The 19664-nt window shown below is 38.7% G+C and overlaps 1 protein-coding gene across 1 annotated transcript in view; it reads right to left on the bottom strand.

The window, feature by feature from the left end:
• Positions 1-1409: 1409 nt before the first annotated feature.
• Positions 1410-19664, bottom strand: part of CACNA2D3 (calcium voltage-gated channel auxiliary subunit alpha2delta 3) — an 860744-nt gene continuing 842489 nt past the window's right edge. Inside the window, exon 36 of the mRNA XM_054595275.1 lies at positions 1410-1713. Coding sequence (XP_054451250.1) covers positions 1410-1713 — 304 coding nt within the window. The remainder of the gene's footprint in view (positions 1714-19664) is intronic.

The raw sequence follows: 19664 nt of genomic DNA, 5'->3' as shown, positions 1-19664 counted from the left end.
ATTTAGTTTTTTTAAATTGTTGTTCAAATACAGCTGTAAGTGGAACCTAATGTACAAAACAAACAAGCAAGCAAAATATAACCAGACACATTGAAATAAAGAACAAACTGAGAGTAACCAGAGGGGTTGGGGGAGGGGGATAACATGAGAAAGAAGGGGAAGGGTCATCAAGGAACATGTATAAAGGAACCATGGACAAATTATTTTATTATTGCTAGAAGATTTCACTCTCATGACTGTAGTTGTCTAAGTATGCAGTCCTCATTTTGACTGAAGTGATTTTAACATTTGTGAGATAATTGTTTGTGTTTGCATTTTACATAGAGCTTTTATTAGAGATGATCATTTAATTTTATCAAAAGCGTTTTTGATGCATATATACAGAGAGAGTGATTCAACTTCAATGCCCTTTTGAATATAGAAGCAAACATTCTCAATAAATTCCATGTTCTTACTGGTGCTCTATTGACTTCATAATCTCTTCTAGAACTTGGATAGTTTAAATAACATTAACATCATTTTTATTTAAAGGTGAGATTAACACTCAACTCATTCTGGTAGAATTTTAAAAAACAAGATAGCTTTCCAGTTTCCCTATAGTAATTATTCTAGGCAAGCTTTCCATTTTTTTCAGGGTGAATGTGGACTTAATTTTTTTTTTAACTTTTTTTGTTATACTTCAAAATGTTTGCTCACAGTATGTAGGAGGTTTTCTCTGATAATTTACCCAAATCTATAGTAAACTCACCTTTCTTAGCACTAAGGTTAATTTGCCTCTGATCATGGTTTTCCATGTCAATGGAAGGCCTTCCATAGTTGTGAATTCATTGGTCAGGGGTTAAGAGGCTTATCATCCCACCTTCATACATTGTGACCCCTTATCTAGTATAAATATTGCTACTTTTGCTTTACGTGAAGTTGTTGTAAATAAAAGGCTGTCTAAACATAAACAGGGGGAATAACTTTAACCACAATTTGAAATAAGTAAACTAAGATAATCTGAGCCACTTTGTGTGTATTAGTGGAAAGTGATAAAATGACACTGCATCCATAGTAGAAATGACAGTAGAGAGGCTTTTATATATGGCATGTGTATAGTAAGAACAGACTATTAGCCTAGACCATTAGCCCTTCCCAAGAAGGCACGGAGGGGCTGCGAGCAAGAACCATCGGCCTTCCTGTGTATTCTTCTTTGCTATAGCTAAAGAGGATTGTTTTCTCATGACTAAACTTTTCAGATATGGTGAGATTCTCATGGCAAATCTGATGGGAAGAGAGAACAGGAAGGGATTTCGGACTGACCTCAGGATGGAAGCCATGACAAGATTCCGGGCGCCTCCTGATCTTCTGGGCCTTTAAACGCTCACACTTCAGAGATTCGTTATGTTGACTGTAGTTAAGGCATATTTCTAAAATGCTGCTTTCCCTTCCTCAGCATTGGCACTAAAGTTGGCACCAAACTCCCTTGACAATTCCTTCCTCTCTGCCAGTGGAGAGGCCATCATATTCCCTTCCCTAATATTTCTCCCCCAGGTATCCTGACTGTTGATCCCCTTATAGACTTCAGCAGCCATTGCCGGGCCTATGCCCAAAAGGATATACCTGATCTCGATGGGTGCCATGGTGATGGGGGCCACAGACTCACAGATGCAACTGCTGTCCACCACCACCATGAACAGATTGCTGCTTGGGATTTGCTGGATGACAAAGGACCTGTTGGAAGAAGAAGCACGGACACAGTGAGTGGTTATTTACCATTCCTCAAGTGAAGAGCTGGGGGAAAACTTTCCCACTGGGTGGTAACTACTATATTTTGGAAAACAAGTTTCAGAGACTGTTTTACTGCTAATGTCGCCTTTTCCATGAGGGTTTTCATGTTCAGACACCAAGTTGCATGAAGAAGACAACAGCTTATAACCTATAGCTCTAGACAAACACAGCTAATAACATTCACCTTGGGAAGACTGGAATTTTATATGTACAAAACAGTAGAGTGAGATTTGGCTAATTTACCACAATTTCCAAGGCCCAAGAGGTTAGACCTTTCCAGGCCTCATTTCCTTCCTAAACATTATCAAAGTTGCATCTGATATTCTCCTAAGCAGATTTTTCTCTTCTCCTTTCCTCACAGACAGACTGATGCTATGTCATAGTGATGCCAAAGATGAACTGAACCTCCTAAACCCTTCTCTGCACTGCTTTGTATGTCTGTCCATAATACACAGTGTTTGGATGAAGTCAGTGCCAGCCCTTTAACATATTCCACCCTTCTCAGTGTACAGAAGCTCTGATATTCTGGGACCATCAGCAAAGCTTACTGACACTTGTTTTTTCCATTATCCAATTCAGTGAAATGACAAAGTAACACCACCATGAAAGTACTCCTTTAACAAGAACTACTACTGATTCTGCAGAGGAACAAATTAGAGACCAAAATCTCATTCTTTCAGACCCAACAAACTAACTAAATATTTAGCCCCAGATCTACAACCACTGCCACATAACTTTTCATGATGTTTCATTAAATTCAACTTAGTTGGATGAAATAGACTATAACCTAACAAAGTGTTCAATTTCTCCATACATTTTATCTTTATTCATCTTTCTCTCAACAAATTTGTTCTATTCTCTAGTGTATATCACCAAGATTTACTAAAATCATCCAGTGAAGAAGAGTCCTTTTTGTTAGTGCAAAATTTGAGCGAAGAGGAAAGGACCCCTTTTTCTTTTTACCTGTAACCCCCTCGTACGTTGAATTACCCAAGAAGATCTCTGAGATTACAACACAGCTGGCTTCCTTTCTACAAATGCCCAGTGCCTGTGCACCTAATATGATATGGTTATGTTTATCTTTTTCATCCATAGCAGGAAACAGGGCATGCCACTGCTTAACAATGTTCCCTCAATGCCTAAACCACTGTCCACACTCTGGGATACTTGCCCGCTGCTTTTCCTACCCTTCTCCACAACTACAATTGGCCTGAGAAAAAAATTCAACTGTGCTTTCTCAATAAAACTTTAAAAATCTCTGCTTTACCTTCCCCTTTTAGCATTAGCTGTCTTCTCACCTATGCAGGGACATTGCTTTAGCAGTTGGCCTCTGTAATGGATTACACCCATCAGGATTAAAATAACCTACTTGATGTGGCTCTCATCTGAGGAACAATGATATCCATGTTGAAGAAAGTTAACAGAGCCCCAGAATAATGTAAAACCAAGGTCGCACAACTTTTTAAAAAACAAATGGTTGACTTGAAAATTAAGCCAAATGAATCTACCAGATGTACAATAAAGGAGAAAGATAAAAAAATATGAAATAGAAGTTCCAAAGGGAGAGGATGTTTTCCAATTGTTGGAAAATTTTATTTTTTTCATAATAAAGGCCCATTTAAGCATGAATGAAACTTCAAATCATTAAAGATATAGACCAATCCTAAAATATTCTCTAGAAACAAATAAGGAGCGATGAGAATGACACCAACTTCTCAATGGGAATACTTAAGATGAAGAAAACAGAGAAATATAAAGGAAGTAAAATGCATGTCAAGTCCAGAGGAAAATTGATTCTAGGTAACTGTAGATAATGATAGAAAATTATGTTTTACAATTTAAAGATAATAGCTAAAAATAGGATGGTAAGTAATGTACACACACAGAAAAACTGATGTCTAAAATTATTATCAATCACAATAAATGTGAGGTGATTAGATTCACATACAAAAGACAGAGACTCTTAAATTGCATTTACAAAATACCAGCATTATGATGTTTGCAACAGACACTCCTGAAATAGAATGACGTAGAAAAGATGTCAGATGAGAGATGCCAAATGACAGGAAAAGATTTACCAGAAAACTGCTAACAACACAGGAGAGGAACAGGAAGAGGTTAATATTATTATGCAAATATTCAAAGGGGAAATCATTAAAATGTAATAAAGAGAATGGTTCATATAATCTGAATAATTGTTCATATTAAAAATAGTATAATAGTATAAATGGAATAACATGAACTTTTATGATCATAGTATACAAACTGATAGAAATACCAAAGTGACCAATGAGTGCATGATCTATTAAAATATGGAGCAAAAACTCTTCCAATCTAAACAATGTAGAATGTAAGATTTCGTTTTCAAAAAATTTAAATTTATTGGGGTGACATTGGCTAATATGATCATATAGGTTTCAAATGTCCATTTCTGTGATACATGCTCACCACTGAAAGTCAAATTATCTTCTGTCACCAACTATTTGGCCCCCTAAGTTGTTTTCAAACACAGGAAGGCACAATACATTCCAAAGAGCAGAAAGCATCACTTACATGTGCTTCTCTACAGTAGTGTAAAATTAGACATTAATAGCAAAATGATATAAGCAGTGGAAATTAAAGGTTAAAAACATACTCCATAAGTCATTGAGAATTTAAGAACAACCAAGACTCAAATTTGTACAGTATGACCTTAACTACTTTTACTGGGAAAAGAAGTTTGCAAATAAATGAACCAAATTTTTCAATGGAAAAGTTGGGAAAATAATAACATAAGCTGTCCCTGTGCCCTTCTACTTGGCCTTTCCTCTGGTACCCTGGGCTGGGTTGATGTTTCCCTCCAAACTCAGCTCTGGGGCTTCTGCAAGGATGTGACTGATGAGAGAGGAGAGAAGTGATCATTGCACAAATAGTCTCCTTTATCCACTAGCCATGACCTTCAGCTTACAAACATGCTGTCCTGTCTCCCATCTGAGGAGAAACAAAACTCTCTAGCTACTGCTATTTCTCTTTCCTCCTTTATAATAAACTCCTAAAAAGAATAATCTACCATTTCTCTCTCTTTCTCATTTCTCTCCTTCTTCCTCAAATCCACTCTAATAAGTCAGGAGCTCTTTCCCATGCCACTGAATCAGTTCTTGTCAAGAGAGCCACCTCTCTTCCCAATCTCTGTTACCTCTGCTTGCTCTTTGCTTGCTCACTGCCTGCCCCTCACAACAGACTAACAGAGTGTTAGCCAGTGCAACTGTGGTTTCCATGGGTGAGGGCTGCATCTGCCTGTACACAGTTATCTGTTATCCCCACCCAGTACCTAGAATTGTGCCTGGGACACAGAAGATTTTCAGGAAATAGTTACAGAATCAATGACAGAATGGATTTATAAAGATAAAAGCAGAAGAATAAAATGCAAATTAAAATGTGACGATAACTGAAAGAATGAAACTCTGGTTTAAAAGAACATTGACATAAATCAACTTTCGGCATTCCTGATCGAGCAAGAAGTCATATTAAAACTTGAAAGATATAGAGCCATTTAAAACATTTTAAGTCACTATTATGTATATTATTGTAAATAATTTGAAAACTTAGAGCAAACACACCTTTGGGGATAAAGTATAAATTATCAATATTTGGCCAAGCTATAGGAAACACAAGCAGACCAATAGCCATGAAAATAACTGAAATGCTCATTGAGAACCTACCCACAAGTGAATTCTATAAAATCACCCAAAGAACAGATATTATTATGTTCATAGAAAACCCATGTGAACCCAATGACCAACCGTTAGAACTAAAAGTGCTCAGGAAGCTGACCGGTGCCATACTCAGAGTATAAAACCACAGCCTTTCCCTGACACTGACAGTAACCAATGGGAAAATATTTATGAAATAAAGAACCACTGATAGCATCAATAATTACTATGAAGTGCCCAAGATCAAATCTAATAAATGACATTTTTTTATGAAGAGAATTACCAAACTTTACTGAACATAAAGAGATAAACTGATAATTGGAGGGAAGTACAATGGTTGTGGAAACACACACACACACATACTACTAAAACTTAGAGAAATATAAATTAAAATAATAAAATGCACTTTTCACCAGCTGATGGGCAAAAACGTAAACCTGTCTTACTATGACATTGCGGAGAGTCTGAAGAAGTGATTATTCTATAGTGCTGGTGGAAAAGTGAATTTTTACAGCCATTTGTTATTATAATGGAAATCATTTAGATCATATTTTTTCAGTAGTTTTACTTCTCAGTAAGAGAAACTCTTTTTCAGGACCCCAGAAAGTCATATACAAAGATGCTCTTAGTAGCATTGTTCATTAAGAGGGCAAAAAAATATGAAACTCACCTGAAAGTTCATCAATAGAAGTATGATTGAATAAGCAACAGTCTGTGAGCCTATGGTCTACCTGGCATCAGACAAAAAGGTGAAGATCTTTACCTACTGTCATAAAAGGATGTCCAAAACACAGTAAGTAGAAAAATTATGTTGCAAACTTATAAATAAGGTATGAATATTTCAGAATATTTAATTCTGTTATAGAGAATGTGAAAAATAAATAGGATGGGGCTTATCAGATGTATTGGGAATAGATAACAAATCAGTAAGCATTCCATGACTTATATTAAACATAGAAAGAATAAATGGACTAAAAAATAGAACTTTTTTATATAAAAAGTGAGTTGAATGCAAATATAAGAGAACATATAAAGTATCTTCCTAAAGATAAGAAGGAATTGAAGGACCAGGTAAAATTAAATATTTATAAGGCACAGACCATGCCATCTCCAGACTGATAGCTCTCGCCTGTACTACCCTTAAATCCACCCACTGGCAACTCCCATTCTCTGCCTGAGACACACAGATGAAAGTCATGGCTGCTTGGAGAGTTCGAGGCAAGCTATAAACTTGCCCTGGCATCTTTCCCTGGAGCCAGCCTGTACTGGCTCCAGCCCCTTCTCTCTGCTGAGCCCCCGTCACCACACTCAAGTCTGACCCTTCTACAAGATCATCAGTGGGAGACCAAGGGAGGAGGGGAGGTAGGGGTAAGGACAGGAAAGGAGGGCAGCGGAGGAGAGAGAGGAGACTGATGGAATGATTGTCAAGGGAGGCTTGAACTTAATCTGTAACGCTGAAGTTCTTTATAAGAAGAATGTGTTCATGTATCCTTAAAACATTTAGAAGTGGAACATTATGATAAAGGCAGAGAGTATCAATTTTCTCATGTTGCAGTAGAGAACGCCGGGACTCAGAGAAGATAAGTAAAATCTTAACAGAAGCTATATGAATAGGACATAATTGTGCCGATTTTAGAGATGGGGAAAGGAGGCTAAGTCACACCGAGAGTAAACAGGGCAGAGCTGGGGCCTCTGGCACTGGGGCCATTGTGGGTCCACAATGACAGGCAGCGGACTTTCTGTCTTGTGTTGGAGTTACCAGTGCTCAAGCTCCTTGAGGGCAGATCCAGAGTGATTACTCCATACAGATGCTTAGTGACAAGTGCAAGACATTATTGTTTTTAACACATGTACCCTCTCAGCGGAAGGCTCCCCAAGTGTTGTCAATGAAGCCCCACAGCAAACTTCTCTCTTTTCTCTAAATCCTAGGAGATGAAAAGCCCTGCCTGCAGCGATACTGGAGCAAAGGAAAACAACCCCCTACAAAGGATTTGCCAGCGGAAAGATTAACTGCTTTTCCATATTTTAAAGACTTACTGTCTGCTTATTAACATGGTGCTTTGGAGGGGTCTGGGCAATGTTAGCTGTACATTTATGTGCACAACGTGTATTTATGGCCCAGGGTGCAAGGTTGAACTTCATAAAACACACCTCCATCCAGCTGGGCCCAGCAGCCAGACTGACGTCACTGTGCAAAGGAACCTTGGCCTAGTGGGTTTGCCTGGGGGCCAAAAACGGCAAGAGGGAAATGCCTCCACAGAGCACCACAGAGGTCGTTTTTAAGCAGGGATAGGTCAAAATGCGTAAAATAAATTAGGTCCTCTAGGGAAAGAGAGTAGAGAAGAGGGGAGCAATTTTGATGTGTCCATTGCCGGGAATGAAATAACCCAGTCCTCCCTTCTCCATTCACTACAGGCGGAGACGGACTAGAGGGAAACATGATGGGATTTCAAGACAGCCTCCCCTGACAAGAGAGAATATTTGCCGCTTGCTATCTGTAGAGGGGCTTTGCGGACCAGATGAGGAAAGCGATCAGGCGGCTTCCCCACGCTCCCCCTGCACAAACATGTGCAATGGGAGAGACCAAGGGATAAGATTCCCAGGGGATCCCAGAATGCACATTTGGAGAACTTAGTTGGCTTGCTTTTCATTGACTGGGTACAAAACTATGGCTTGAAAAATTGTCAGGGCAGGACAGAATCTTAAAACATTTTGACATCTTTTGCCTTTTATAGATTTTCACCATTTATAAATTTTACAGATTTTAGCCCAAGGTAAAATAAAATACAACGCATGAGTCATAGGGGATTTATTTGAATTTGTTGCTGATCCTGTTCTACCTGGTACTACTCTCTGGTGGGGGTTGGGTATGTCACTGCAGATCTCCCACAGGATCCGATTCTCTTTGAAGGTGGGGAGATACATGTCCTCCTGCAATGTGCCCCAAAATGCACTACACTGACCCAGGCCCAAAAGTTGTGAAGAGCAAACATTTGGTGACTGGATATTTACATTCAAACTAGAGATTAAATAATGAGGATGTATTCTAGCACAATGCTATAGCCACTCTATTGACCAGCATGGGGGAGGGAAGAGGGGGACAGGAGCTCAAAAGTAAAGGAATGAAGGTCAGGGCCTCACCTGCTCACCACGAGAGTGGTAGGCCTGGAGAACATCACAGGTGAGTCCTGTTAGCATGTTAAGCCATGTGTAGTTCTAAAATATTTAAACTGTTTCAGAGCACAAGGGAAGAAGAAAATATTTCCAATTTCTTTTATGAAAATCCCTGATATAAAACCAAAATTATATCAAAAAACCTATGGAATAATCTTTTTTTAATGAATATTGGTGCAAAGATCTTAAAAGTAAATAGGCTTCGATAGGATGTTGAAATAGTAACACAGCATGCCCCAGGGTGGAATAACCTAGAAATTCCAAGAAACAAGCTTATTGAATTGTCTCAGCTTAATAGAAGTAGAAATATGAAACAATTCTTCCTTTAAGTCTCTGTTTTCCACGCTACTATGTTGAATTCTGCTTTCTCATCTCTGAATGATATCTTGCATAGATTCCATAATTTTCTGACAGCTTTAGGTTAATAAAATTAGTCAGGTCTAGTTTAATACATTAATTTTATATCTAGTTCAAAGCTCTGTATTCACTGTTTTTCTTTCAAGCTTCTAGGTTCTTACTTCTTCAGTATCTTGGGGTGGAGAAAATGGAGCAGTGAAGAGGCAGCATTTTCTGCGTGCCAGGCTAGAGTGCCATTCTCTGACCCCAGCTTGTTTTTTACAACACAGTTTGGCCTTTGCTGCCTTCCCTGTGGCCTAGCATCCAAATACTGGTTTTCTTGTGAGGTTATCAGGGACTCCTCAGAGGATCCATTGCTCCTCCACATGGTTCCAACTTGATCACCCACACAGCTCCTGCCATAAGCAGTCACTCTACAGCCCCTTGGTGTGGACCTCACCTGGGGAGCAACCCCTTATTTGGTTTAAGCAAGATGACAGCTATCTTCCATTTTGTCCACTTGACCCGGAAAAACATGCACATTTGCTGGCCCTGCCATAGGCCACTTCAGTGCGTCCCATTTGCCAAACCTTGCCCTCTCCCTTTAGGTCCCTTTCTCTTACTCAAAGAGGCTCAAGACCAGACTGCCACTTAATGGATATTCCACCAGCGCTGGGCTTCCCTCCTTTCAGGTGACCCCCAAATATAGAAAAGGATCTCTTGGAGCATTCCTCCACTGCCCATCTATCTGGCTTCAAGTAGGGAAAAGCCCCCCTGGAGGGAAGAACCTCCACTCATAAACCCCGGTATCTGTTTGGTTAAGCCCCTTACCGGGCTTCACCTGGCAGATGGGAGGTAGACCAGTTGTCTTTCCCCGAATGACCTTACGGGTGGGGGTGGCAGGAGATCTTTCAACTCTAAATTAGTGCTCCCTAAAGGGCTGTTCTCTTCAGAACTTGTGGTGCTTTCTGTCACTTTGTCCTTGCCTCAATCTGGGTCTAAAAGGAAGTCCCCACTTGACATCCTGTTTGCATCCTCCCAGTAAACTTGTTCACGCAAAACACCCTATACAGAGCTGGAAAGATGCCAGTGCTGTGGGGTCTGTTCAATAGAGGCCTACATGACTTTTGACAAAAATCCCATCCCTGAAAACAGTCCTCAAAACAACAGAAAAAGGCTCTTGATTCTGAACCGAATTTAGCATCACGTTTCAGGATAAGACACTCAGAGTTAATTAGAGTTGGAAGATATGGAGGCTCACTCCCTCCTCTATTACTCGTCTTTGTTCTGAAAGTGCTAGGCTATGCAATTAAACCAGAGAAAAGAGGGATGATTAACTGTTGGAACAAAGGAAGTATTCACAGGTACTGAAAACGTGCCTCTGCCCCTTCTCCCAATAATTATTTCCTGGTTCCCTGTATCTCTTAAAGGTACCACACTCTGTTGAGTCATACAAGCCAGAAGTCTTGAAGTAATTATCAATGTATTCCTCTTCAAACATCACCACGTGCTGATTTGACCACCTCTTCAGTCCCATGCAGGCCATCCTTCCATCTCCCGTTCCTCAGGGCCAGCTGTATGGACGAGGGACTAACGCAGTCCCACAGGAACCTACACTCACAAGGGCTTGTCACTTGGAGGTTACTGCTCTGCAAGCAGGATTGGCTTGAAGTTTTTAATTTTATCTTTGAATTTGTATTTTATAGGTGAAGTCCAAGGGACAATAGAGCATGCAAGGGAGGGAGGGAGTGGTTCTTAGCTGCCTGGCTCCTGTCCCAGTCTAGGAACCCCATGACCCTCCAGCCCTGGCAGAGGCCTGGGTACAGACATGGGATGGGTTAAGGTAGTAGTGAATCTGAGGGTCCTTATGACTTTGGAGAAATTTAGTTTTAAACTCTAGCTCTAGAAATCATCTCTCTCTCTCTCTCTCTCTCTCTCTCTCTTTCTCAATCTCTATCTCCATCCCCCTTAGAAACTTGGCCTTTACCCCTATGATCAACAACCCCAAAGGCAACAGAAGACAGTTGCTGGTACCTGACAAATGGTCACAAGTTCTGGACCTCTGTCAGAATTAAGATAACATCTTGACCTAGGTTATGTTTCAGTTCCCAAGCTCTAAGTTAGAATGATCCCCTGAGTGCTTTCCCATGGAATCAGACAAAGGGATGCCAGAAGAGACCTAAGAACTGTCCTCAAAACCTGAAGAAAAGATTTATCAACCTTACCTCACCTCTGACCAATCAGCAACCAGCATGACCCCTAACCCACAGTGCCTTGTAATTTTGCCCTATATAACCTGTAATCTACATGCTACCTGGGAGTCTTGTCTTCAGAGCATAAGCTGCCCATCTCCGTATTGGCCAACTCAATATTAAACTATTTCTTTTTATACTACAGACTTCTGCTCATGCATTTCTTTGCACCAGGGCACACAGGCGGGCAGAGGAACTCAGAACAAACATTGGGGTCCTGGAAACAGCAGCTGGCAGCACTGGGGCACATTCAGCCTGTGACTCAGCAGGGGTAAACCTCTCATCCATGATCCAGGTTCCAAGTGTGTCCTGGTGCTGAGATGGAAAGCCTTTGCTGAGTGGTTGTCCATCATGAGTTGGTGTGGTGAACCCCTGGGAAAGGGAGACTGTGTCCACCTCTCCAAGCAGGACATGGCACATCAGTACAGTGGCCAGAAGAAAGAAGAACCCAGCAGCCACTGGTTGCACACACCACTGTGTAATGGGGGCAGGACCCAAGGGTGCCTGTGAGGGTCTTATGCGTGTCCCTGTATCTGAGGGAGCACAATATTAAATAGCAAAAGTATATAGCTATAGATATAAAGATATGTGACAGATCAAGAGAGGCCATAGAAATAAAAGTAATGTTTTACCTTTTAGTACCTTTAATGACACTTTACCTCTGCTTTTTAAACAAGCAGTCCACATTTTCATTTTGCACTGGGCCCACAAAGTATACAGCTGGTCTTGTTAACTTGCACCATGTTTGACATATCTTGCAACTGGTTTCCCTGCTATAGCCCAGTTTCTATTTCTGAGGTAGTATAGTCCTTCCCAAGTGCAAGGCTAATCAAGCTATCTCCCTCTACACATTCGCACAACCTCCTTAGCATCTATTCAGTGGCCCGCACCTGAGTGAAGCAAACAAGGACCTGTATGATCCAGCTGGCTCTCTTCCCCACCTGGCATTCAACTGCCCCAAGCCCTAAGCCACTTTCCTCCCTAACTACCAGACCAGCTGACCTACCACCGGCTTGTGATACATCATGATGACTCTCCTTCAGTGCTGAGAGCCAGACGGAGCTCTTTGTCTGGGCTGCTCACTGAATCACCTGGGGAGCTTTTTGTTTCATTTTATTAATCTGTGTGTGTGGGCCACACCTATAACAAATCATATTAGAATCCCTGGATGTGAGGCCAAGTCTTCTGTCTTTAAAGCTACAATAATTAATTAATTACAAAGCTGAGTATAGAGAAGCACTCCTCAGACTTAAGGTGCTTATAAATGACCTTTTTCTTGAAATGCAGATTCTATTCAGTGGGTCTAGAGTGGAGCCAGTGAATCTGCCTTTCTCACCTGCTCCCAGGAAATGCTGATACTGCTGCTTCAAAGACTATCAAGACTCTAAGTGTTGCAGGCACCTTTTCCCAGACACTTTGAGAGCCCCAGTTCAGTTCTAAAAGACTAATTGAATGTTACTTTCTCCATGAGAAAGTTCCACTCTCACATAAGGAGGCATGCTCTCCTTGGTATGTTGCAGGTATCTGTCTCACACATATAAAATACACACACTTCTAAAGGCAGGTGGAAGGAAATGCTAATAGCCATTTCCCACCCCGTACTATACACTGGCAAGGAACAGAAGCACAGACACCAGCACTCCAGGCTGCACTTGGAATGGTTTGAAAATTGTGAGCTATAAAACCTGTAGATAATTCCCTTTTCGTAACCTAGGGAACACATGGAACAGTTATCCTCTAAAGCAGTAAATATGAGGTTCAACAAACAGTCCCTCTGGTTGCCAGGTAGGAGGTACAGGTCACACACATTAAGTAATCATGAACAAGACAAAGAAGGCAAATCAGCGCAAATCAAAAGTCATGAGAGCAGATGCTTTAAATTTCAAGAGTTAATTGGACACCAAGCAGCTGTTCCCCCATGAGTCCCTTGATATAGTTTGTTCTAAAGTTGGTGGTAAAGACTGATTTACTCAACAATATAACACAGTGAGTGAGCCAGCTAATATCTTCTCTCCTTCTCTTCCCCCCTTTTTTCCTTCCTCTTTCCCACCATACCCTAACCCTCTCTAGATAACAAGACAGAGAGCTATTTAGTTTTTAAATTTGAATAATTTTCTCTCCTACAAGACTAATTATATGTATATGTATATGTATATGTATATGTATATGTATATCCCGGCTCAGGCCTAAAGCTGATTGAGTAACAATGGAAAAAGAGTGAAAGATAAAATTATAATTCAAAGAAGCAAAGTTCCCTGGCAAATAAATTATACAGAATATAGTACAAGGTTTAAGCAGCCTGGAACTGTTTATTCTGACAGCTCTTCAAGATCCAAATCTCTTTGGTTGATTTCGGAATAAAAAGAGGCCCTGCCTTCAACATCAGTTTCCTTTGATAACCAATCTCCCTTCTTTTGGTATTGATATCCTACTCTTTGTTCAGGAGTCCACCCTTCCTCCAGGCAGCCCTAGTGCTTCTAAAGACCTAGCCCTGCACAGGCTTGTTACCTGGGCTTAAGCAACTGGTATAATTCCTTCCCTTAAATAAAGAAACTGTTTCAGAGATGGGCATTGGACCTAAGTTATGCCAATCAGACAAACCCATACTCTTATTTCTACTCCTAAAACATAAAAACAAGGAAGCTTTCAGCCTAAGAGCCACTGGCAGCTTTCCTGTGCTCATGAATAGGGATGCTGCAGGAAAATGCAAACAGAAAACTGAGGTCATGATCCTAACCTTTGGGAAACTAGAGTAAGCCTTACCTGAAGTATGCCTTTTGATTTTTCTCTTTATTGCTTAAGCTTGCTTGAGATGAGCCTTCTGTTATTTGCAATGAAAGGATACTAAGTGATGTGCTTCTAGATTCCTTATGATGGCCACCACGTTATCTGATGAAACAGCAGTAGGAAAATGTAGACTTTAAGGAGCTAAGTCTTAGGGGCCATCAGCACAGCGCTTACCAGGTGCATCTTGGATGACCCGCCAGAAACCACACTGGTGCAGGCCTCTCTTGCTCCGCTTCTTTAGCGTGGGAAATGTGCCATGTTTTCACAGTTGAGGGCTGAGATTAAATGGGACGAGCATTTGTTATATTCTTTGTTATATTTATTTATTCAAAAATGTATACAATAGACACATTATGGCATTCCATTTGTGGCTCCATTTGTGCCATGCTGATAGGAAGAGCACACAAAAAGCTCAAGTGATGTTTTGTCTGCAGGATACAGTGTCCTGCGGTGGTATTTATTATATTGCAGACAGAAAGAGTCAAAAAGAGCCATAATAATGACTTCCACTCATCCTTAGCCCCACCAAGGATTTGTTGAGATTTATGGTATGGACCCAGATCTTGAAAATAACTTGGGCAGGAAGTTCTTTGGCATATTAGCCCAAGGCATGCGGCAACAAATGGCATTTTGTGTTTGAAATATGGCAAGGGGGAGAGCCCCATCGAATGAAAAGCAAGAGGGACCCAGTCTTCTTTCTCATCTCAGCAAAAGAAAATCTCAAAAGAACTGACAACAAAAGATATTTTCAAAACTTGGCAATTATTTTAGCTTTTAAAAGTTTTTCATTTTATTTTTTTGTACTAGGGTTTTCAATAAATCCTCTTAATTATGACATGAACCATTTTCTCCTAAGCCCTTAAGAAAAGTAAGGAATTTGTTAAATAGTTTCACTGGAACTATTAGTATCTTTTCTTATAAATAATGAGAATGAGAGCTAACATTTATGGAGTGTTTATTTAGCACCAAGCACTTTTCTAAGCAGTTCCCCTTTAATCTTCACACCAACTCAAAGAATTATCATCTTCATTGTACAGATGAAAACATTCAAGCTTTGAGAAGTTAAACAAGCTTTCCAAATCCTAAAACCCATAAAGTATCAAAGTATGAAAACTCTACAAAACCAGGCCTATTTCATTCTAAGCCCTTCTTCAAGCAGTGTGCTATAACTAACCACTATCCCTGTCACCACCCCCATCACCACCCCTGTCATCACAGTCATTTACCTGAGCATTGACCACGTGCAGTCTTTGCATGAGGTCTTTTACTTAAAATTGACTCATTTCACAACAACTCTAGGAGGCAGATAATATTATTCGTAAATTATACAAGAAACACCCAAGGCTTAGAGAGCTTAAGTTTTTGGCCCTATCTTGATTTAATATAGCACAGGTAATAGATATCAGAACCATGGTCTGGCTTTATGCTATCAGATTTTACAGCTTGCCATATTATCCATTAAACAATAAAAACTCATGTGGAAAAGAGTTTGGACAGTAGTAATGCAACAATTCACTGATAAACTAAGACCAGAGAATCTGTCCCTGGATAGAAGGGGGAAAATTGACATTGCCTTGGACTCAATTACAATCTCCCACTTTTTAGTGTTACGCTGTCTTCCATTATGCCCATGTGAATTGTTAGGCTCATTCAGCAAGACAGAACAACATCATAACAAACCATCAGGAGGTCTGAGCAGCCTTCAAAGTATAAATAATTCACCGGGAAATTAAAAATCTTAATTTAAGTGACCTGGCTAAGTCAGACCCTGATCGTCAATAATTGCTTTCTAAAAGGTTGCACACCTTGCATTACATTAAAAAAAGCATTTTGTCCAACCTACTATTTTAAGGGGAAGAAACAATTAGTCTAAGTATGAGGCCAGTTTTGCATAGAAAAAAGACTGAAAGGAAATGTAGAGCCATTTGAGTACCACTTATCCCCCATTTTACTGATGAGGAAACTAGTTAACTTGCTGGAAGTGATTAAGCTAGTAAGACCTACAACAGGGATTCAATACACGCCACCTGGCTTTATAGCAGAAGCATGCAGCTTCTCTGCTTTGGTCCTGAGATTGCATGTGATTTTTCACTTTCTTCTTTGTACATTTTTCTATTAATTTTTTTTACAATGACTAAGAATTATATTGTAATAAGAACTAAAAACTACAGAATAACAACTTTCTATCCTTTAGACTATAGACATACATATTTATAAAACTATAGCTCATGAACCATAATTTTTCTCTACAGTCTCAGTTGCTAACTACCAGAAAAATTAAAATCAGAGTCAAAATAATTAATTGAAAAAAAAAGCAAGGAAGTACCTTGTTGTCACCTTCTATATGCCCAATTTGACTGTACATCTTTGTCATGTGTCCCAGTCAAGGAGCCCTCTCTGAGCCTTTCTATAATACCATCATAAACACTGCCTGGTCAACAGCTGAAGCTTGATATATTTTCACTGATTGAAATAAGGGCTAGATCCAAATTTGGCTCTAAGCCTTCTGAATAATATATCTTTGTAGGTTTAAATCAGTGACCCAGGAAAAGAGTTAACAAATCATGTGGTTTGCTCCATTTGGGGATCTGAATTCTCAAATCAGTGCTAATAATAAATTCCCACCCCTATTAAAAATTTATTATCACAAAGCAGCATGGTTATTCATTTTTAAGAGTGTAAGTACTGATGTGGACACCTACAGTCATAGGGAAATTTTAAGAGAGATAAAGATATTACAGAAATACTGTATCAAAAACAATGGTTAGTGTTCACACAGTTTTTCTGATAATTGGTAATATACATCAACAGAGAAAAAAAATCTCCTAGAATAAAAATCAGAACTATTCTCCCATATCCACCCAGGAAATATCAATATGGAGTAGAGGTGAGGAATAAAATGAAGGAGGTAGGAGATAATAGGGGTACTAAAAATTTGACTTGTTAAAAGTCAATGGAATTGAACCAAGTTGTCAGCGTGAAATAAATAGGCAATCCACTTTGGAGAGTATCCCATTCCCTATTTCTGCCTTTGTTTTCCTATCTCAAAAGTGATTTCTAAGGTCCCTTCCCAATCTAATCCAAAATACTTGGTTTTCACATCATTGTTTCCTCTGGCAATAAATCCTTAAATTTCTCCATGATGAGATTATAAATTTTAATTAGTTGTTATTATTTTCTCTTTCCTTTCGCTCCCTCCACTGCAAACCCTAAAGAGAATAATACATTTTTATTGAAAAAATATTTAGACTCTAAAAGTTAAAATTCAAAAATTCTAAATGTTAAAAAATAATTAATATATATCCTTCTCAAACTATTCCCAAAAATTGAACATGAAGGAATGTTTCCAAATTCTATAAGGCCAGCATCACCCTGATACCAACACCAGACAAAGACACTATAAAAAACAAATTACAGACAATATCCCTGATAATCATAAATGCAATAATTCTTAACAAAATATTAGCAAACCAGATTCAACAATACATTAAAAGGATCAACACTGTGATCAATGCAAGGAATGCAAGGATGGTTCAATATCTGCAAATCAATCGATGTGAATTACTACATTGGATTTTGTTGTGAATACAACAAAACAAAGGATTAGAATTACTTGCTTATCTCAATAGATACAGAATATGTATTTGACAAAATAAAACATTTGTGATTTTAAAAACACAACAAAGTGTATATAGAAGGATACTGCTTGAATGTTTTCATCTGTACAACCTTTCTTCCTAAGATCAGCAATAAGACAAAGATGCCTACTCTCACCACTTTCTTCAACATAGTATTGAAAGTCCTAGCCACCGCAATCAGACAAAGAAAGGAAGGAAAGAAGGAGGGAAGGAAGAAAAAAGGCACCCAAATTGGAAATGAAGAGGTAAAACTCACTACTTGTAGATGACATGATACTGTACACAGAAAACCCTAAAGACTCCACCAAAAAACTACTAAAACTAATCAATGAATTCAGTAAAGTTGCAGGATACAAATTAATATAAAGAAATTAGAGGCATTTCTACATACAAGTGATGAATTATCAGACAGAGATTTCAATAACCCATCTACATTTACATCAAAAAGAATAAAATACCCAGGAATAAATACTATCCTCAAGGACTGAAATAATTAATATTGTTAAAATGTCTATATGACTCAATCTACACATTCAATGCAATCTCTATCAAAATACCAATGGCATTTTTCACTAGAACAAATGACCCTAAAACTTATATGGAATCACAAAAGTCCCCAATTCCCAAAGCTATCTTGAGAAAGAAGAACAAAGCTCATGTTGAAAAAACTAGACAGATATATGCAAAATATTAAAGCCGGACCACTCTCTTATACTGTATACAAAAATAAACGCAACATAGATTAAAGATTTAAATGTAAGGTCTGAAACCATAAAACTTCCAGAAGAAAACATAGGCAGTAAACTTTTTAACATTGGTCTCAGCAATATTTTTCTGAATATGTCTCCTCAGGCAAGGGCAACAAGGACAAAATAAACAAGTGGAACTAAATCGAACTAAAAAGCTTTTGTATAGTTAAGAAAAATATCAACAAAAATGAAAGGAAACTTCTTTAATGGAAGAAGATATTTGCAAATAATATATCCTATACGTGGTTAATACCCAAAGTGGTTAATATATTTATAAAAAACTTATACAACTGAACAACAACAAAAAAAACCAATTCAATTGAAAATATCATCTCACATCTGTCAGAACAGCTATTATCAAAAAGTCAACAAATAACAAGAGTTAGTGAGGATGTGAAGAAATGAGAACCCTTGTGTACTGTTGTTGGGATTGCAAATTGGTTCAGCCACTATGAAAAACAGTATGAGTTGCCTCAAAAAATAAAATAGAATTACCATAAAACTGAGCAATTCCACTTCTGGGTGTTTATCAGAAGAGAACAAAAACACTGATTTGAAAAGATATCTGCATTCATATGTTCACTGTAGCATTTACAATAGTCAAGATATGGAAGCAACATAGATGTTCATTGATAGATGAATGGGTAAAGAATGTATGGTATATATATAATGAAATATTTCTCAGCCATAAAAGTAATAAAAGTTTGACATTTGTGACAATATGAATGAACCTAGAGAGTATCATGCTAAGTGAATTAAGCCAGACAAAGACAGATATTGTATAATTTCATGCATATGTGGAATATTTTTTTAATAAAGGAAACAGACTCATAGATACAGAGAACTAACTGATGTCTACCATAGAGGAAGGGAAATGGGAGGATGGGTGAATAAGGTGAAGGAGAATAAGAGGTACAAACCTCCAGTAATGAAAATAACAGTAAGTCATGTGTATGTAATGTACAGCATTGGGGAAATTATCATATTAACTTTGGTGAGAGATGGTTACCAGACATATTGTGGTGATCACATAATAAAAAATATAAATATCTCTATGTTGTAACCCTGAAACTATATTGTATGTCAAATATACTTTATTTAAAAAATTCTAAATCTTAAATTATCCTAGGTTGACACCTGGATACCATTTCCAACTGGGCAGAGAAATTCTATACACAATCAAGCTAAAAAGTTTTAAGGTGTAAATACTATATCCCAGGTCTAGGGACAAAAATGGCACACACTCATCTACTAAAGCCTAAAACT

The sequence above is a fragment of the Pteronotus mesoamericanus genome, unplaced genomic scaffold (genome assembly GCF_021234165.1).
Source record: "Pteronotus mesoamericanus isolate MK-2021 breed Mesoamerican mustached bat unplaced genomic scaffold, CSHL_Meso_final scaffold_54, whole genome shotgun sequence".
NCBI classification, from domain to species: Eukaryota; Metazoa; Chordata; class Mammalia; order Chiroptera; family Mormoopidae; genus Pteronotus; species Pteronotus mesoamericanus.
Note: the sequence above shows the minus strand (reverse complement) of the source record. Positions and strands in the feature narration are given on the sequence as shown.